The sequence below is a fragment of the Toxorhynchites rutilus genome, chromosome 3, assembly GCF_029784135.1.
Source record: "Toxorhynchites rutilus septentrionalis strain SRP chromosome 3, ASM2978413v1, whole genome shotgun sequence".
NCBI lineage: Eukaryota > Metazoa > Arthropoda > Insecta > Diptera > Culicidae > Toxorhynchites > Toxorhynchites rutilus.
This window is the reverse complement of record NC_073746.1, coordinates 66,576,446-66,599,202: the sequence shown is the minus strand read 5'-3', so window position 1 is coordinate 66,599,202 and position 22,757 is coordinate 66,576,446. Positions and strand designations below refer to the sequence as shown.

General features: G+C 37.1%; 1 protein-coding gene across 5 annotated transcripts in view; it reads left to right on the top strand.

Moving 5' to 3' along the window:
• The window catches only part of LOC129780073 (P protein), a 248,822-nt gene that overhangs the window by 112,473 nt on the left and 113,592 nt on the right, over positions 1-22,757 (top strand). For 2 of the 5 annotated variants that reach the window (XM_055787979.1, XM_055787981.1), the window contains one exon: positions 21,244-21,397. The exons of 1 other annotated variant lie outside the window; for it this stretch is intronic. In XM_055787979.1, coding sequence (XP_055643954.1) covers positions 21,244-21,397 — 154 coding nt within the window. Of the gene's footprint in view, positions 1-20,238; positions 21,398-22,757 lie in introns of those variants that run through there. 2 more of the 5 variants (XM_055787978.1, XM_055787977.1) reach the window with 2 other exon arrangements.

Genomic DNA, 22,757 nt, shown 5'->3' with positions numbered 1-22,757 from the left:
GCTATATGAATAAAATTGGTGTGTTGGGAAAAATACGATTGAGATCAACCCATAAATAATATAGGATCGTTATTTGGAAAAATCTGTAAATCTGTATGAAAACCAAAAAAATCTGTAATCTGTATCTACAGATTCTTGGTTTCAAAAAATCTGGAAAATCTGTATAAATACAGATTATTCTGTAGATATGGTAACCCTGATAGAGGGTTGTATCCAAAACACGACCGCTTAGGACGTAGGACTACGCATTCTTTTTATTCAATTTGTTTGTTTATCATTCCGTATATTATTTATAAATGCAATGAAATTTCACGAATCCCTTAGAAAATTTCGGTGAGCCGGCAAAGAGTAACGCCTCTTGACTTTGTAGAAACAGTTCTTTCACTGAGTGTTCATCGCGCTATCGGCGGTTGTTTTCGCATTTGACACACACACACACACTCGGCCACATGCGATTAAATATTTGCTCCACAAACATCCACCGTTATTCCACATTACTTAACCACTTCACTATATATTTGGCAACCCGTAAAAACAACAAAAATGGCTATATTTGCAAGTATCAAGTGTAGTGCTTCATGTTGTTTAGTGTTGCCTTTGTGGTATCGCACCTATAGCCATATTCCGCGCAACCAGCACCAAACAATCGTTCCACAGAGAAAGCACACTAATACATCGATAAAAATGAAACCTCGCGAGAATGACCGTTTCTCGAATTCTCGGTCAAAACCGTCAACAAAGCTAGAAGATTGTTGCATCGGAACGGGGTTGATGCACACGAGAGCAAATACATATGGCATCTAAAAATAGCGAAGGTGCCCTATTCATAAGTACTGGATATGAACAAATTTAAAGTTTTGCGCAACGAAAGCAAGCAATACACACAAAGCCAAACACTGGTGGCTTGAAGCGACTCAATATACACACACATTTAATCATTGCAAACTCTTCTCAAAATAAACTCTTTTGCTGTTGCAGTTGTATTGCGTGAAAGTTATCCCTGATGGAGAAAGTTTTGCGACTGGACCGTGAAACTAAATCATACATAACAATCCAGCAGAACAAACATTTTCAATGTGAACCGATGCTGCTTGACTTTTCCCTTCATAATGTGGCTCGGCGCGATGTGTTGATTGCTATGCTAGATGCACAGTGAGTGAAAAGTTCGCTGGCGTCAACAGCTCGAGGAGAAACGAAAATGACACAACATGTGCAGAATGAGAAAGACAATTCTCGCGTAACTTTTGAAAAGGTCCAATGTAGTGTTTTGGCCAACTCGAGAAAAACCGGAACACAATTCCACGAATTGTCTTGAAAGATATCAACTTTTATCACTATTTTCACCTCTAGCAGTCAATAATAACTCGTAATCGTAACTGTTGTTCCGTGATTTCAGCTTAAAACGGAAGGCTCGTAGCGAAAAATGTTACATTGGATGTTTTGACTGACCGCGGTTGCACATCGAACGAATTGCGTTGCTCGATAAAAATTCGAAACTAACTACTAAACAACAATCCAAATATCAGCATTTCGTTCTAAATACAGATTATTATTGTTATCACTCGTTGAATTACCCTGAAATCAATAACAACACCTGAAAGAAACCAAAACTCACCACGATCGAACTACGACTTCGTGTTGTGTTTCCTGTATAAAATCTTCTCATCTTCTAAATGGAAGCAACAAAATTGTCCTATGTAGCGTAATTTTTTAATCAGAGTCATAATAAGGCAAGCAGAGCTCGAAACAGGGAAATATGATCTTCTATTCGGACTTTTTATGCGAGAATGGTATTTTATAACTTTAAGGGGATGAATCAAAATTTAAATTTTTCTTTTATATTCAGTAAACTAAATATATGTGTATAAAAATCAAATAAAAAAATTGTTTTGACTCGATTAATACAGGATTCGATTATATACAGTGAAAAAAAATCGGAAACTGTATATAATCGAGATCTCCCTATAGTGTACTACATGAACATCAACAGTAAAGTCCAACAATTAACATGTTTCAGAGTAGAACAAACGAAAATCAATCAATATAACGAACGCAACGGATTAAACAAAAAAAAATGACAATATTGTCAATCCGGTTATAAAAAGTTCGAAATAGCCAATCAGTCAGTTTGTCCTAACAGCAGACGTACTTTGGTAAACTCGATTTAACTGCCAATTCTCTGACTATCATCAAGTGCGTACCCACAAACCTACGCAAACTCCAACCTATGATGGGTTGCGGGCAACGGTCTTTATCTCAGCTGGATTCTGATTGTATCCTTTGTCATTTAACATATTCCTGATAGATATCCAAATAAGTTGCCGTCTATCCCCAAACACGCCCAGTTTTTATTCTCTCCTCACTGATACTTCACGTCTGATCAGCTTCGCGGAAGTGCCGGTTCATTGACTCTCATGAGTGCCCCCGAGCTGGTCGCGACCAGTTGAATTGAATTTCCTGAAAACGATACATGTTATACATATTTTTTTGTAAATCACGTTCGAGCCCTGAATAACCGGTTCTCCCTCGTTGCAGTGGTAAATTGTTGAAGATGCATGTTTATCAGATTTCGGTTCAAACCCCTTGCTGAGTTCTTGTAAAATTCGCTCGAAATAAGACCCTGCAAGTTTCGGTGTGCTTTAGCGAACATCTTGTAACCAAAAGATTGCTGGAGAAGTAGAGCAACGTTTTGCAACATGAACGCATGCTGTGAACCCTTGTTATATTTGGATATCCTGCAGTGCGATTTTTGGAACAGTTTGGCGAAGATCTGTTATGTTTCTCACTCCTCATGTAGCGTTCAACCGAACGAGTTCAGCATTGCAGTTCTGATCCACAAAAACTACATACGGCCTACCAAACATTCATCAATCACAGTCAAGCAGTCAAAAATGTAACATCATTTCCATATCCGCATCACAAGAAAGCTACCATTCACATTCTCTATTCCCTGCAAACCAACCCCAACCCATGGAACCCAAGTGGAGCATCAGACGGTATCGTTATGCGATCCGATTGAGAAAACAGATAAACCTACAGGCTAGGTTCTAGCTAGCAAATGCATCAATCGTTTGAAGTGGCGCCTGGGCTGATCGATCGCATCGTGAAATGCAACGGACAACTGCACAAGCTATCCCCTCGTCTCCGGGAGAAAATTCAATTGCTATGCAAGTGCTATTAATTACGAACATGTTCCGATCCATGACGACTCGTGAGCATCCGACGTAGCTAATGAGGGGCTCCTACTCGCTGCGGTTTGAAGCCATGTCCTTCCAGACATGTCAATAGGTTCGTTCGATTTCACGGGAAAAAGAAAACAAACGCTCATCAATCTTTCAGCCCCCATCCCTACCATGAGTGTGCTCACATCACTGCTGGAGAATTTTTCCATCAGACCATTTCTTCCAACCAATTGATTATTCATATCAGCTACAAGATATTTTTTATTCACTTATTCGCCCTGAAAGAAACCAGATTTACACGCCTGTTACACCTGTCGCTATCTGTCAATGTTGGCAAACCGGTTGACGCGAGACTTCCGTTCGCAGAAAAGTACGTTCTGTTTACAAGCGTATGAGCCATTGATTCTGTCCCTTTCGTTGCCCGGAATTGGGCACTACCGATTTGGTGACGTCTGATTATCGCGCTGACCGACCGTTGCTCGCACACCTGTTGTCGAATACAAAGTTTTACTTTCTAATGGTGCCTGTTTAAACGGGTGTAAGTAATGACATGGGGGGCAGTTAATCGTTCTATCATTCAATTTAATTGTGCAACTCGCTAATTGGATGGATCAACAAGCGCTAATTTACATACTGAAAGTAATTTGTCGTCACTTTAAAAAGCATTTTTATGACTTAAAATTAAGCACCACCTGCACAGAACATATTATGGGAAAACTGACTGAATAGTAGAAGGAAATTTTCTATGTAGTTACAGTGGTTCTGTTGGAAACAACAGGTTTGTCAGAATTGAATGCAAATTGAATGAATAGCTGGTGAAAGTCCTATAGATTGCACCTGGACACTGGTAGGCGAAGTTCGACTTAAGTTAAACTTAGCTGGAGAGTCAAAATAGACATAGGACCTATCAAGTTATCTATTTTCCTTAAGTCGCTCGTCAGATCAAACGAAACCGCGATAAAATATATATTTTCGATTCAGATGATTGTTTCGGGTTTCATTTTTATGATGTGATCTCGCTTTTTTCTCTGGTCGGTCTTGTGGTGTGGAAATTAGTATTATCAAGGATTTTTTTTTGCTGTCTTATAGTGACTTTCAGCCTTTTAGCTGATTCGTCACTCGGATCACGGCTTTATTTCATTTCCAAAGAACGAATGTCGCGAGTGAGAATTGAACTAGTGACCAGGGTTACCATATCTACAGTATAATCTGTATTTATACATTTTTTTTAAATCGACAGAAGTATACACATATTTCGAAATCTGTAGTTACAGATTATAGATTTTTTTGAGTTTCATACAGATTTACAGAACAAAAACAACATTAACAACGAAAACAAGTTGCATTAGATGGGTGATACAAAATCATATTACTCTCAAATGTGAGTTGAAGTATGTGAAGCATTCATGTATTTACTGTAAAGGTTCCTCAATGTCTTCAGTATAAACCTACAGTGAAATCACCCGACACAGGGAATAAATATTGAGTATGACTTACCGGCTCGACAGTTGTCTGTTGTGAGAGGAAATGATGCCCAATGTATGGCTCACTAGTGCTGCCAGTACTATCAACATCACTATTATACTGTCAACTGCGAGGGATGTGTCTTTCACACACATCCATTCAGACATTGTGTCTTTCACGCACCTTACAAAGTATATCTTGAATTTGATACAAATCAATATTAAAAAGTTCAGTGGAATATAGATAAAAATTCGGAAAATTATTTATTATGCTACAGCAGTAGCCAGCTAGCTTAAATATTTAATCAATCTATGTAGACCGATACATTCTAAATACTACTTAATAGTACTTACTTAAAACTGGTGATAAAAAATTGTGTGCATTGTTCCATCGATATGGAGCTGAGCGAAAACTCTGATATATTGTTGCACCCATCTATATTGTCCTGTTCGAACTGTCTGATGTGAGCAGAACAAACCGTTAAAGCTACGGAAATTCGCAAGTGATCCCGCGCTTCGTTCTGATTGATTAGCGGAAAAAATCAAAAATATTTGCATAATGTTTTCTTCATTGTGAAGGTTGAAAAATAAGCTTTACACTTCCGAATTCAAAACGGTAACGCTCAGTGCGTGTGGCGTCTTTGAATTTACATAAATATCAGATGTTCTAGGTTCTCTAAAACATTATGAAGCTGAGACAAATTGATCTACCATTTCAACTCTAACTGGTGCATTAACATTAACATGAACATTAACAAGAAGTCTTACCCAGAATGGTTTATGGAGCCCCCATGCTTCTTCTTGAATGGCGTTAACGTTCCTTGTGGAACTTTTGCCGTCTCAACCTATGAATTAATTAGCATCGTTTATTAATACTTAGTTGAGCTTTCTTAAGCCAAATCACAGGCCTTGAATGTATTCTGAGGGGCAAGCTCTAGAATACGCGTGACCACAGTGCAAGTCGAAGGAAATTTTTTTGACGAAAAATCCTCCGGCCAGAACGGGAATCGAACCCGAACACCCGGCATGATAATGTGAGACGCTAACCACTCGGCCACGGGTGCACAGCATGCTACCGAAGTAATTTATTTCAGTATTTAACACATTGCGGGTTGCTCACGAGTTTTCTCGTGAGCGGCGTTCCGTCTATTACGGATGGATCACGAAATAACCCGTGTCTGCAAGAATCTAACAAGGCCTACCGATGGCTGGCCTTCGTCTCATCCACACTGAAGGAAACGATCTCATTCGTGGAATCCGAACAAATGAAGCGTACAAGTTTGCCCCAAAACGTGCGGTCCTTAATATGTTAATGTGCTTATTGTAGTATGGGAATAATATTTTGGGACCTTATCAAAAAATAATCCAGAACTCTAATAAATAGATCACTACATAAATCAGTACACGGAGACAGTTCGACAGTTTTGCGTGTTTTATTTCAGCTCCCATTCGTTGCAACCTCCACATGTTCCTATTCAAATGATAACAAATGGGAGCTGAAATAAACCACGCAAAAATCTCAAATCGAAAGTAAGGTTAGGCGCCGTGCATTGACTTATTGATTTCTTTTATTCTACATTCCTCGTGAGTGCAAGAAAAAAACAAAGAAGATGGTCAAAAGGTACACTACAGGAATGTCAAAATTCGTGTTAGAAGAAAAAAAAAAGGGTGAGTTATATCTATGATATAATCGCAAGGTTGACGTGGGACTACCTTAGCTTAGCAATTATTCGTTTATATTGATTAAATTTTTTAAAAAGACAAAATATATGTACGGAAGAATTATCGAACGATTATTTTATTTTACATTTATTTCTGAATTTTACATCTCTCAAGTGTACGTACTTCTCGAACCGCGAATTTGCTTGAAACTGGAAAGTTCATTCGCTTCTAGTGTCTGCACGATTTTCCCAGGTTCCTAAGTTTAGAAGATCGTGTTAGGATAGACATATTCCAGTCTGCATAAAGGCAAGCGAGGACAAAAGTACTCGCTGTTTACATTTATTTGCAGAGGCGATTTCCCCAGAAACCTTGGTTTAGAAGTCTATGTTAGGGGAACACATTTCAATCGGAACAAAAATTCCCCCGACTTGTATGAATTCGCAATGCCGATTTCCCCACGCTCCATAGATTTTTAAGTCTGTATTAGGGAAACACATTCCAGTCGGAACAAAAATACCCCCGACATACATGTATCTGCAATGCCAATTTCCCCAAGTACCATGGATTTGAAGTCTGTGTTAGGGAATCACATTTCAGTCGGAACAAAAATACCCCCGACTCGCATGAATTTTAAATGGCGATTTCCTCCAGGCACTTTGATTTAGAAATCTCTGTTGGGGAACACATTTCGGCAGCAACAAAAGCTTCCCCTACTTTCATGTGTTTGCAATGCCGATTTCTCCATCGCTGCTTGGTTTTGAAGTCTGTGTGTTAGGGAACATTTTTCGGTGAGAACCAAAGTCCTCCAACTTTCATGTATTTGCAATGCCGATTTCCCCAAGGCTGCTTGCTTTTGTTGGCTGTGCTAGGGAAACCGTAAATCGGGCCAATCAAAACGAGGCAGTTAGGGCGTTTAGATAACGCCTAATATTTTAAAGTTATTCAATTGTTTATCTAATGAATCAAAACATTTTGTTAGTTGCGATAGATGCGTAGAAATATTCCCTATCAATTGATGCAAACATCTTTCCGATCCAGTAAGAAATGATCGAGTTATAAGCATTCGAAATCTTTCATTTTTTCCTGCATGTTCCTTAGGTTTTCATTTTACCATCCATATATTCCGGTTAGACGTAGTCCCACGTCAAAAATTGTAACGGGTTGTATCTAGGACACGACCGCATATTTTCGACGTAGAACTACGCAATTATATTATGCAATCCACTTGTTTACCACTTCGAATATTATTTTAGAATACATCGAAATGTTTTTGATAGATTATGTTCTTCGTTACAAATAAATTTGATGAACGTCCTTCTACGTTTGATATAATGCATAGAACTACCAAAATATGTGAACGGAAGAATTGTCAAACGATCATTGTATTTTACATTTTCCTCTGCAGTTATTGCACATCTCATGTTTACGTAGTTCTCGAAAGTTCATTCACCTGTAGTATGTGAAATGAGGATTTTCCCAGGCTTCTCAGTTTAAAAGTACGTTTTAGGGAAACATATTCCGATCTGCACAACGACAAGCGAGTACAAAAGTACTCAACACCAAAATAATACCCCCTACTTGCATGTATTTGCAAAGCGGATTCCCCCAGGCACATTAATTTTGAAGTCCGTGTTAGGGAAACACAGCTCAGTGGGAAAAAATACCCCCGACTTGCATGTGTTGACAAAGCGAATTCCCCCAGGCTCCCTTCCTGAAAGACGTAGTTCTACGTCAAAAATGAGGATTGAGATTAGGTTCGATGCAGTGATCTATAACCATAAACCGTGTTCTCATGCACCTTAATTTTATGGCAATACCAAAATAATCATGAAGCAATTTATTCAAATAAAATCGTATTTTCTAGAGGTTCTAGGAAAACCACCGCAAATATTGTTTCATGTTAATATTCGATTGGTATTTTTTATCTGCTTGAATGATATGATTAATTAATGGTTTATTATCAAGCATTGAAATTGACAAAAAATCATTTTAAGTAAATCAATGCCGATCTTCTTCAAATAAAACTTACCTGGTTTATTGATATAAATATGAACAATTAAATTTACACTAGTTTGTATCAAAACATGAGCAAATCTAAATTCAATAACCATTAGGCCATTAGGCCACAACAGCAACAGCTTTTTACTTTATGAAACAATAGAAGACAAAAAAATAACAAAAAAGTCCCTTTCGACAAATAACACTGATTATAAGAGTGAACACCAATATTTTGATAGCAGTAGCAGTATCACATCAATTGATTTTATGAAATTAAACTAGTTAGCGAATTAGAAAATCATCATTTAAAAAGTAATAATAATTGTATTCCCCCTATTAATTTGGCCACTCCATAATCCATTTTATACTAGGAATGTTAGAAAACTTTACGCTTTACATCACGGTGTATATATTTTAAGATATTCCACTTCTAGTGACACTTAGAGTGAAATACTTTCATCGGTTTTGACAATAATTTTTGACACTAATGTTCAGTCTTTTTTCAGTCGATCAAAAAATAAAGGAAACAGTTTTCTATTATATGCCCTACAACGTTTCAATTAATTACAAAAGAGTTTCTACAAATTTTATTGTATCAATCACACGATTTCCAATAACTAAATGATGTCAATTCAAAATTTAGAAATCAACCTTCAACAACCAACTGGTGGAGAATATTTTATAGTTAAATTCGATTGTTACCAGTCAAATACTTTTGGGATGTTATAACACCTACTTTTTTGCAGTTCCTGACTCTCAAACACTAATGTTTTTTTTTCGGTACATTTTCAAAACATACAAATTAACTTTGTTCTATGAATTATTTACAATACATAACCATGAATTCCTGTGTATTCAGTTTTTCAAAAACTCGCAAAAACCTTCGTTAATTACGTTACACTTTAACAAGAGAAAACATAGGTATCATAGAAATATTGAAGATCCAAAGATTTAATTCTACAAACGTAGATTGATGTTTGTATTACAGAGGCTTTAAACAACAAAGTTCATTCGCTTCCACCCTGAAAAAAGGCATATTTAGAAGGATTGAGAACCCACGGTCATTCGCCTCACATGCGAACGTGCAACCGTGGCTTTGGAAACCCCCTTCACAATCGAAATCTTTATCCATCCTTTCCGAAGACTGGTTTTCTTTCCGAGAACCGTCCTTCAATTATCCGCGACACCTGGGAAATATATAACAGCTCTATTCAGTGCATAGGATCGAACTCCAATAGAAAATAACATCAAAGGTTGAATTGTTGTGTACGAAACACGCACGCATAGTTCATATAGTCATATAGAATTACGTTACGATATTTTTTGCATGTTGATTCTTTGAATTTTTTAACCATGCGATACACCACGGACGTAGCCGACCAAGTGTTACGAAAACGCCCAGCGGTCTACACAAAATTTTGAGAAATTAGCAGCTTTCATTTGCACAGTATTTCAACATATATTAATAATTTTATAATTATCTTTATGGCAATAGATCGTTAGAGAGTGTTCAAATCGATTGGTGCCAAAATCTCGTCTCGAAATTCATATAGGAATCATTGAGTAAAAAGCGCTCAAAACAATTTCCATGATGCGACCGATATTTAATTTTCCAATGTGTACCCACCATATGTTCCCAAAAGACGTAATCCTACGTCAAAAAATAATTTCGGTAGTAATCGCGAATTTATTTTGACGCTAGAGCATGAGAGAATAATAACAATCGATTTTATCCACAAAACAATGAAAGAAAATATTGCAGTGTAAGAGATCCCAACGAAGTAAAATAAAAATTACATGATGAGAGATATGGTTGAGATAATTTCGATGAATTTCACTCTCTTGGGTAGCAAAAGGATTCCTCGAAAATTGCCTCAACCATTATTTAAAACGAATACAAACATATTACTTCATCTAGTAACAGTCTGTACGAATGCTAAAACTTATTTCTTCTGCCAATAGATTTTGGAACTCTTTCCTAGTATTATCGTATTGGAAAAACAATCAGATCGCTCTCTAATGATAAACCCAGTTTCACATTGTTTTCCTGCTTTCAATATTGCCAGACAAAACAGTCAATTAATATGAAAAATGCAATAATAGTGTTATCGACCGTCTAGTATAATCGAGAAAAAAAAACGCCGAAATCGACTACGCTAAAATAAACCTCCATACGCACCTCTACTGGTCCAGTTCATGAGTCAGATTTCGGATAGGTTTAATTCTCTTCCGAACTTCAATGACATGACCATTTGCCTAGTTGACATTCAGGTTTTTTTTTGCGCTCGATTCAGCTCGGGCATGAATAGGCGATAATAATAGTAGCAAAAACTAAAACTGCCACTTGACCGCCCATTCGCTTTGTTCCGGTCTTCAAAGGTTTTTAAACGAGCTTTTTTTCAACACGTATTTTTCTCTTCCTCTCTTTCCTGTCTTCCAATGCAGCGGTAGCAAGCCTGTCCGGCCAAGTGTTGCATTGCCTGCAGCAACAAATATCGATGCTGTGTGTCCATATGTGCAGAACCAATTTGAGAGCACCGTCGACCGACGGCTACTATCTTTTGCCCAGCCGCAAGCGGTGGTACGATGGGTTAAATACTTTACGCTATAAATAAACCAAAGATAGATACCGTCTGGTTTTGTTCTGTGTTTCACCCATCTGTTTGATTGATCTTAAATCACCGAACTTCCAACTTTTCCTGTGCAATTCTTGTGACTGGTCAATTCTAGCTATATAAATTAGACATTCACGCTCTCACCCAGCATTGGGGCGCAAACAGAACGAGATTCAACTGGAAATTCGGGAAGGTCGAAATAGGCACTATGTGACCGCGGATAGGAGCTCTGCTACAGATAATATCCGCCTGCTATCCAACTTCTGCCAACCTGCATACCTTGAGCACGATCTCTAGCCCACCGGACCACGGTGTTTTGGAGGTGGGATTTTTTTGTGGTAAAGTGAAAGATTTGTTGTTTTATTATTTATCTATTTTTTTTTTCAAATAATTTTTAAAGCTACAATGTAGATATGATATGGTTCTTAAAACTAACTCTCTTTAACTATTACTCGACTGGTGGTTCAATCAACCTTTAACAATCAACCATAGTGAATAACAAAAATTCCGGAATACGAATAGTCTTTCATATATCTGTGTCCAAGCGGAAATTCGGATTGTATAAAGAAAAAAAGTCATCATTTCAGATACGGTTGCTAACGCATGAATTAAAACATGATCTGATTTCGAATGACTTTTCTTTTCAAAACCACAGAGAACAATTCAATGGATTTTTTTTCCCAAATCCTACAATTATTAAACCTTATACAGAAATGCTTCGAGACCCTGCCGAGAGACCCTACGCAGTTGACCATAACCATGACCTATGAAGAGATTATGATTATGAAAGATTATGATCATGAAAAAATATTGAGATTGAGAAGATATTGTCTATCGGTCGCAACTGGAGGACGTTAGAAGAGTTGGTGGGCTTCAAAAAAAAAGCGCATCTTCAGCAGGTCCACCTCCTCAGATGCATATTCCATTTGCATAATGGACCTTCGCGTGATACTTCTTGATGAAGGCAGCAACTTCCGGCAGAGAAATGTCTTTCCCCGTTCACCGTAACACCGAAGAAAAACTATGGATGGGTTATACCTATGACATAGCCGCAAGGTTGTCGTAGGACTGCCGTTGGCTTAGTAATCATTTGTGTTTTTTCAATTAGCAATAAACGCACTTCGAATGTTCCTCATTGGGTACGATATCGCCGATGCGATTAAATTATTGATTAAACTAGTGAATGAATGAAACAATTCACGAATTGCAAACAAATCCCAATTTAGGTCAATTCATGCATTATGGTAGTGGTTATCGCAGCAAATGGTTATCAACATTTTGCCTAATCATCAAACGGTATGCGTAGAAGTTCAGTGAGCTGGCGACATGAAGGGGCATGCAGTCTTGAATAACCGAGCCAAAGCGTTGCATTTGTACCCGCTTTTGTAGACCGTGATAGCAAAACGCATTCCGGAGTGTAAAAATGCATGGGGGTATAAAAAGTACTGTCGAGATCTGGAATGCCGATTTTCCCAACTTATTGGTTTCGGAATCTCTGTTGGGAAAACATATTCCGGTTTGCCAAAACGCAAGCGAATACGAAAGTACTCACAGCTTGCATCTCATTTGCAATGCCAATTTCCCCAGGCTCCATGGTTTTTATGTCTGTGTTAGGGAAACATCCATTCATTCCTGCGAAGGTACCTCAATCGCTGTTCAAATTGAGTGGATTTCCGAGCGGCACTCGCTCATATACCAATTGGTGATTTCAATAACCTGTTTTGAAAGCAATTCTAGGGCTATTGAAACAAGTTTCTGGATCAAATAGTAACAAGTATATAACGCGTAGACATTTTATCTTTCGAATAAAGTGTTTATCATACCATTTCGTTCAGTTGTTTAGGAGCTATTAACGCTCAAAATCTCGGTCTCCGGCGTAACGCTTCCGTTTTCGAAACTTTGATTTTACACCCCGGTATAGAAATTAAAGACGTAGTCCTACGTCAAAAACACTGGCTTGGACCCTCATTCCTCACTGATCGTCAGCCACAGAAGAACCTTATTCGGGAACTTAGTGTGGTAGATATATTTGATGTCATCGCTCACATCGTCATCGTCTTATGTAGACGAGTTTACCCTTCCGAACAAGCTATGTAAAGCTCCCAGATAACTTTTCAACGGTGCTCAGCTGAAAGGCTTTGATAATACGCTGGCTAAAAATCCCGAAATGCGCAAAAAGGTGAACGAACAAATGAAGAACTGCGAACAGAAACAGAGAAGCAGTACATCCTAAAGATATCCCAGTGGAAGAGTTGAAGATAATAAACCCACAGCGAGTACACAGGTGATACCTCGTTGTTTCCTCGAAAGTTACTTTTCACAGGAGATTGACGAGGTCGAAATCCGCTCGCTCACGGATGCAAAGCGTTGCGTAGCCTAATTGAGGAAGTCGTACAATGCTTCTTTTTAGACCGATGAAATTTTCTCGTTGATCAACGTCGGCGGGGACGCTTTGTTCCCTTGAATCTCAACGTGGCCGAAGATGCCTCTAAATGGAACAACCTTCTTTCGATCCAGTGAAGAGCTTCACATGGTGGCCGTACACCTTACGACTGAGAAAATAATCAACGTTGAACAGTTAATCCGAACGATGACCTATGTTCACCGGGCAGTGAAGACCTTCGAGCTATCTCTTCACGGAGAAAAGCTACAATATGTATACCAGAGCAGACGCTCAATCGCAGGTCTATTCGAAGGAAATATCGAGTCATATTTCAACATTCCGGCAGTACACGTGGGGTGACACCGGAGGCGTATGATCAAATCTGTGAAGGCAGTGATGAGGGCGCTATTGACAAAAAAAACTGCCAATCAGGCGAACGAACATACTGCAAGTTAGCCGAGAGCTTGCGCAGCACATCAGGAACAACATCTGTAGATGGATACTTCAATATCTTCCGACACTAGCAGGGTGCACGAAATAGTTCAAAGCAGTCAAGCCACTGCAACCCGTAAAACTGATGGTAATCATCGATTCGAATTATTTAAAAAATCATTGAATATTTAGAAAGAAACACTTTTTAGAAGATAGGCCACCAACCTGAAAGTAGTCGATGGTTTACGTGATTTTCTAGAAACACTTGAATTGAAGATGGTTGATTGATTATTCTGAATAGAAATATGGAAATTATGCCTTCCCTTCTTATTATTTTCTTCTCTAACGGAGACTCTACATCTTCATTCATTCGTCTCCGCAAATTATGCCTTGTCGCTACATTAGCCGCTCGTTATTGATAGCAGCGGTAAGGTGAGCACAGCAATGCGCAGATCAAATGTATGATAAAATAGGAACGCTGCCAGTTTTCATCAATGCGAGCCATATACGGGCTACGGAATCATTTTCGATTCGATTAAGGTAGTAGCCCGGTGTGACGACCGAAATTTCGATGTTTTTTTATAATTTTTTGATGTAGGACTACGTCTTTCATTTCTGTACCGGGGTGTAAGTTCAAAGTTTCGGAACCGAGAGAGTGACGCTGGACTGCAAGGTTTTGAACGTTAATACCTCTTTACCGGCTGAATGGAGTGGTATAATAATCACTTCATTCGAAAGATAAAATGTCAACGAATTATATGATTATCACTTATTGGTCCAAAAAATCGTTTCAATAGCTTAAAAATTGCTTTGAAAACAAGCTATTGAAATCATAACAATCTAGCACATTGATGATGATTGGTGATCGCAATGTGTTCCGAAACACGGACGCAAAATCTAGGCGCCTGGAGATCATAGCGGACACATGCAAGGCGTGAGTACTCTCACTCGCATCAGTTTCTGTTCTGCTTTCGCATGGAACATTAAGAAAAATTGTTTGCGTGTGAATGCGTCCGAGCGAAGGAATATTCGCACACATTTACGCATTTGACTTGGTGTTCCTGTGATGCAATCCAATAGCATCAATTTCTGTTCTGCTTTCGCATGGAACAGTCATGAAAAATTGCTACATCACGATGAAAACGAAATGAATTTTTTGAAAGGTTATAAGACTCTATAATGGCGCTCTCATTTTCTATTCTGCACATGGAGTGATCATGAAAAATCTCGTGTAATTCTCACGAAAACAAAAATGAATCATGTATCATTCATTGAATTTTATGTTAATAACAATTCCATACTTATACTCATCCACCCACACACTAACAACAAAAACTTTCAGCAATTTTTCAAAATATTCTTTCATGCATTAAAAATTGATTTAGATGCAATTTCGAATAAAAGATTACCGAGCCAACGGTAGTCCTACGTATACCTTGCGGTTATATCACACATATAACCCACTTCTTGTTTTTTCAACAAGAAAATAAAATGCGATCGTTTTAAAATTTTTACATGCTTTATTAGTGTTTTAAAATATAGAAAAAAAAATTGTATTTTATTTTACATACACTTGTTTTTAATATTTGACGTCAGAGTGGATTCCTTGGAAAGAAGATGAGCTGGTTCGGTGAAGCACACAGTCTTCCGAAGTCATCTGAAATAAAAAATTCAAAAAGATTATTATTCTGCAGACTTTATTTTAATGAACTAACTTATAACATACATAAAACAAAAAAAAACTAAAACAAAATGGCGGACTCGTGAAACACAGTTCTCAAAATATAATTTATTTTTTTTGATAAATTTTTTAATTAAATTGTTTATTATTAAAAAAATAAACGTTGTAAAAGTAACGTATTTAGATATGTGTGTCTAGAAAAACGGGTAAAATTTTTAGCCAAATCAGTGCTTCCCCGAAATTTCGAAAACATGGTTTTGAGAAAAACGCGTTCAAAGTTTTGTCACACGCTTTCATACACACTACGGCGCGCTCTCTTATATTAGCTATAACTTCAAAAATATTAAAAATATCGGTATGAAATTTTTTAAGTATATTTTTAGAATGTTTTTCTTCCGAAAAATGTAAAAAAAATCGATTTTTTGAACCCATCACACCGGACTACTACCTTAATATGCAAATCGAAAAAATAGTTATTAATGTTGAAACTATTTCATAAAAACGTGACATGATCTCTGATCGGTCACCCTTACTGAAATACGTAGTCCTACATCAGTAAATTTTAAATCATATAAGAACCACATTTGTACGAGAACTGATACATCTCGTGATCATATAATATTTTATAATGTTTTTCATCTTTTGGTCACAAATGTTTCACAAATCTTGTACAGTGAGTCAAAGTCGAACTTATCCACATTCAGATTTTCCTTTTGAAACTTTTGAACTGTGAAATGGTTATAGCAAACAATGCAGCAATGGTATGCATTATTTGCCGACTCTTTCAGGTTAATTTAGATAATTTTGGTTTTTGAAACAAATACAGAAGGGAGGAACTCAGATCCACACATACGAGATTGTGTTGGATCTGACTTCAAATTTAAGAATCGAGGGGCTTCCATATGTCGAAATCAGTACCGTGCTACAGTTTATAGATGGTTCCTTATTCTTTCAGAAGCTTTTCAAAAATGATTGATAAAACAATAACAAACTGAGATCCACAGTGAGATCGTGCGGGATTACACATTCACATTCACACAGTTGATTTTTGATAACTTTTGGAATCCTGTGTGCCTCAAATCATCATGGCATAAATTGAAAAAAAAATCAGTGTATGTGCTAGCAATTTTCTTGCATTCGAGCTCCAATGCTGTTTTCAGTGACCCAATATTTGTGATATGTTGCTCTCTGTTGTTAGCGACCTGTTGATGCCGCAAATTACCATTGACATTGAGATCAGATGATTAGGGTAGTTTCACGATCTTGCTCGAAGATTCGGCGTTCGTAAGATAGTAACCTTAACGTCCGATTTGGAAAACTAGAAGTAGGTTATATCTGTGTCATAACCGCTCAGTAATCATTCGTTTGAAATTGTATCTGAATCAGTTCTCAGTGAATGAATGAATTAATTTTTTGAAAGATTACTGAAAGTTTTTCTTGTTTGTGCGTGGGTGGATCAATATAAGTATGGAATTGTTATTAATATAAAATTCAACTCTTTCGAATTTGTTGGTGGTCCTGAAAAGAACTGATGGCATTGAGTGGCTTTGTAAAAACAACTGAAGATATTTGATCCATCTTTTCGTGAGAATAATAGACTAGATTTTTCATGACCACTCCATGCGAAAGCACAGAAACACCTAGTCAAATGTGCAAATAAAATGAAAGTTCTAGTCCTAAGGGGGTATTCTAGTGTAGAGACACAAATTTCGGACGTATTTTCGAGCTCCGTAAAAATAAAACATTGAATATGTTTACTATCCATTATATAATTATTTGTTCATCTATCTTTCAAGAGTAAAACAAAAATTGAACGGAGAACAAATATTTATAACTAGAATAGTTACAAGCTAATGAAATGAGAGGGTTCAAAAAAAAGTTGTGCCATGGAGTACACGATTCCAGCTCTCCTGGTTATCTGAAACAAAAAAATCGAACAGATTCTGAATCAGTAAAGAAGCCGCTATCGCATGAACCTCGGATAAGTCAAAAACATCTTTTTTGACAAAATGGCAGCCGTTTGAAAAACAAAATGCGGTTTAAAAAGTTTTTTCTTACGTTTCCCGATTTTTTAAGAATAGTAAAATTTAAAAAATATTTTTTGTTTAGAGGTTCATGCGATAGAAAGATTCCTGCAGATTGTATTCATATATTTTAAACATAAATCGGTTCAGTAGAACCCATGAGTTGTTTCTCTCAGAGACTATACACCTCAGAGAAACAGCTTATATGAATGAGAGATTCCATCAATCTATTCCCTTCATGCCCACCAGCGAAGAGAAGAAACCGTTCCTCCGGTGAGCGTGTTCTCCCAGTATTCGTGCGTTAATGTTCCAGTCCGCGCTCTTGTTTCCCTGCATTCTCTGAGCACATAATATAGATGCCAGATGTGAAGACATATTTTCGTTTTGAAGACATTTAATTTTGTGAAGTCAATTAATGTTTGTGAAAACATAATGAGGTCATTTCCAAGTATGGGGAAACAATTGTTTGTGTGATTTATCGAACATCATGTTCGAAATATCGTGATGATTTGCTCATTTTTGTTCATTATGATTACATTCGAAGACATTTATTCGTGCCATGCAGAAATATTTGAAAAAATCATCTGGCATCCCTCACATACAAGCTATTTCTCTCGTGAGAATGTTTACGGCCGAAAACGAGCAAATTGCCCCAATTAAGGGTATGCCATACTGCCCGATGGTAAGCTGATGCGGAAAATATCAAATTGAGAAGGAAATGAATCCTTTCTTACCATTTTATTCATCTGAGATATTCACTGGGAACTCGACTCAATAAATATGACCCACAATTATCGCCTCTGAATCGGTTTCAAGCAACAATAACCTTATAGAAATGATGTAGAAAATTACATCGAAAAGCGCTTCCAAAGAAAATTATTTTTCTTATTTTTTTAAAGCATATTACAAATGTAAAACTTACATGGTAGGATTCTATCATTGACTAGCACAATTGCCTATATCCATTGCATTTATATTCTTGCTGGTTTACGAGAAAATCAGGCGGGTCAAATTGCCCGGCCGACGCGTTTTAGACTCATATATATATTATACTTCTGCAGGGCCATTTAACACCGTATGATTGGAAATTTAGAATTTGGGCGCCTTACAAAAATAAAATTCGTAGCGCTTTTGTTATTCAGTATGTAAAATGCAGAACGATTACAGATGGCTGAGGGTTAACTAATCTACGTACTGACGTAGTTGTTATCTTAAATTTTAAGAGCACGGTCCAGAGGAGGCGATCTGGCGTAGTGGTAACATCCATGCCTCTCATGCTGAAGGTCACGAGTTCAATTCTCACTCCCGACATTCTTCCAAAAATGAAAGTACAAGTGACGAACCAGCCAAAATGAGTTGAAAATCACTATAATACAGATAAAAAAAAAGCACGGTCCAGATAAATCCATTCTCGCTTTTTTTTTATTTAAGTCATTTATTTCTACAGGCTCAGTTACATAGGTTTAAAGGAGCCGAACTCTTAACTACCATTCTCGCTTAGGGGGTGCTATATTTATAATATTATCCTATATTTATAAAATTTGTTTGGCAAATGAGAGTAATCCATTCTATTTTTTGGCATTTGAAGCTTCGTGCAGCCCACCTCAATAGAACACTTATCACAGTTCCGTCTTTGTGGGAAAATTGGACCGATATTCACTCAAGTAACGGTTTATCAAGTCGATTGTCGTTTCTAAACTCATAAAATTTAGTTCGCTCTTGCACAATATATTCTTTGTTCACATTTATTGAAATAAACTTCAAAACCTCAAGGTAAGTTTAATGAAACGTGCTACATAACAATATCGATCAGAATAAATATTGAATAATCTATCAAATATTGTTCAAAATTAAGTTATGATTTTTAGTTTTCTTCAATGTAATGGTGAAGACATTTGAAGACATTTTTCCGCACCATGTGAAGACATCTTGAAAAATTACCAGGCATCCATGCATACAACACTGAATCGGTCTCACAAATACATGCTAACAAATGAATAATGAACCAGGGTGGCCGATTTTATATTTTTTGCAACAAGTTTTAAACTTGGTTTTTTATGCAACATAATGATTTTTAAGAACCTATTCCAATATCGAAGTACTGTCTTTGCAGTGGAGAACTATAGATGCTCTTAGTATGAGTTATGATTTCCATGTTTTGTTATTCCTAGCTCACTATTTAAACATAGGAGGAGGACGATTTTCTCTGTGACTCAATACAGTTCTCTTACTATTACTGGATCACTGAGAAAGTATTTCGATATGCTAAAACTCATGAGATCTCTGCACAACTAAAAGATTGAATTTGTAAGCGTAGGTATGGCCTACGGCCTAGAATGAATGAATTGAAATAAAAATACATTTAATGAATCCTATACGAAATAGGTTCTCTCGTCGGTCCCAGTTCACAAGTAACTGATTAGATGTAAAGTGTGTCATGTGATGTTTTGTACTCTTTGAAAACGTCGGCTTCCTACAATTATTACGGAAATTCATTCAAAAATTGACAATATTCTCACTGCAATGTTATTGATTTTCATAACGTTGATGCTCATTTATTTGATAAGCAAAATGTATCTACTGAATCTTATGTATCAAAGTATCGAATTATAAAAATGCTAATTGTTTCGAAAAATAGGGTTGAGATTCCTAAAACAAATTCTCAATCGTGATTTCGAAATACGAATAAGTCATTATTTTTACTCATACATCCTCCGGACGGAGCACCGCGCGTGTCCGAGCGATTGGGAATCTCGAGGTTTAAAAAGAGATAAAGGAGCGGAAAACCCTTTCAATTCTCAACTGCATCTAGTTCGGGACGCAACGGTCCAGCGGCACTAGCGAGTGTTATATTTCACCTTCTACTCGAATTGCGGCCTGTCCACAACCGATTTGTGGAAGAGAGCGCAACTCCAGAACTCGGCGTGCTATTTCGATCCAGTTCCAGAAGTAGTAATAGTTGTAGTAGTAGTAGTGGTAATAAAAATATTCGTACTGATAGAGTACCAGTAGCAGCAAAAGTAGCTGCTTATCCAAGTTTTACGAGGACTTTGCTGCGCAGTCCGGTAGCGCAAGAGACGACGCGTGATAATTTCGCGAACGTGCTTTGGAAACCAGATCTTTTAAATAGATTGCAATTGCCGGACGGACGGACAGACGGACGCGAGAGTGCCACAAGTAACGAAAACAAAAAAAACACCAACCCGTCAGGAGTGGAGACACCAACGAGTGTTTGTATGCATGGTGAAGTCCATCTCTTGGGTCTCTATGAGAGAAGCCGTTGGAAAGCGCGCCTGGCACTTGTAATTCCCTAGGAGTGCTGATAATATGCATGCATGACTAGTGAAACTGAACCACCGATTCAGAGCCCGGAGTCCGAAGTCAAGCTGTAGACGTAGTGCTAGTTCTAGTCAATTTAAAATCCTGTAGAAGCACGAAAAGCATTCCAACAACAGTGCAAAGCAAGTGAAATTTTCCAGCAAAAAAAATTGTAGTGAATAGCGTTTTTTTTTTGTTTTAGTGAATGATCCTTTAGTGAAAAGGCAGCTAAAGCATATTGCCCTATCATAACGATAGTAAAACAAGTAGTGGAAGACAAAGATATTTAGTACAAAGTTTCGCTCTAATGATTCCTCGCTATTTTGAATCTTTTTTCACGTACCATTAACGAAACGATCGACGCCGCCGTCAAACGAACGCAAACGGTTTCATGAAATTCTACAACATAAATCTTGCCTCAAACTCGCAACAATTAACAAACCCGATCGCCACCGGAATCGACAAAAATTGCGATCCCGGTGCAGAAACGATTAGAAAGTGCTTCCCCAAGAATCGCTGTAAGATCGGCAGCACTCACTGCAGTGGCTCCCTGGAGATGAAAGTCAAGGCAACAGGAAAGCGGATACTGCGGCGCAGGAAAAGCAGCAAGAAAAGTCTGGACAAATTCCCCACACCAAAGTGAGTTTATTTCTCTCTTGTTTCCTTTGTTTTTTTAATGTATTATTTTAAGTAGCAGTCTTTTCTTCTTCTCGTCAAGTTCAGCGACTGCGGATATTTGCGGATAAGATTGGGTAATTCAGATGAAGAAATCATATATTCAACATTGGTCAGGTTTTCTTTTGAATATTGTTGGAACAATATACAAGCTATTAAATAGTTAAAAAAACAAAAAATATCCACAAATTTTCGGATTATTACACAAAATTCCACACAGTATATTCTATCCTAACTTTCACATATACAAAACTCAAAACGGAATTCGTTCAAAAATTAAACGAAAACATTGCCGGTATTCAACATACTGAAACCAAATAGCTAGCCTATTTTGCGACTTTCATGTTGCTCCGGTTTAAACCATCTTGTCTATGACTCGCTAAAGAAATGATGTAAAAATATTGTGTAAAAATAGGAAGAAAAAAAAACTCCCATCAAGAATCTGTTGATGTATGTTTAATTTAGAATTCGGACGCACAAAAATGATCATTTTTCTAAGAAGAATTTCATAAGTAATTTGTAAGTTTTGTGTATCAAAGAGAAAAGGAGAAAAATTATTCGTCAACTTTTCTGATGAATTTATGAACTTCTCATTGAATATCCCCCCTTTTTTCTACAGTAATACTGCCAATCCTGCCATCTTTTCTATAATATCTCCAAATAAGATACCTTGACTACCGTTTTGTCTCAAATTCCGAACACTTAAACTTTGATGGTCATTAAACAGTGTCTCATTACTCAAAATTGTACTTTTTCGGGAAATTAATTTGATTTTTGGATTCAATAGAGCCTTCATTTTCATTGGGCTTCAATACATATTCATGGTGAAAAACCACAAAAATGTTTAATCACATTTGTCTCATATTCCGAACACTTTTGTCTAAAATTCCAATGGATGGGAGGGAACATGGGAAATCCAATTTTTGTGCAAGTCTAATATGTTTTCAAAGAAATTACTTCAATTTAATATGTGGATCATCTAAATCGGTCCGGTAGTTCTAAAGATATGAATTTAAAAAAGTCATTTTTGGAAAATGGGTGACAATTTATTTTTCGGATCAACGGTTACGGTTATCACTTCTCTGATTTTTGGATATATTTTTGGATTGTACCCCAATTTGTGAACTATTGTTGTATTTGCCTGAAAACAGTGTGTTCAAACCTTTTCTGTTCAGAATTCGAAGCATGCGTCGAAACATGATTCAAATTCCGAACACTATTTGAATGCTAATTTTAATGAAGATTTCATCCATTTATAGTAGATTCTAACCTTTTATAGCACCTAACATGAAAGCAGCAAACAAAATAGATAAAACATCTACGA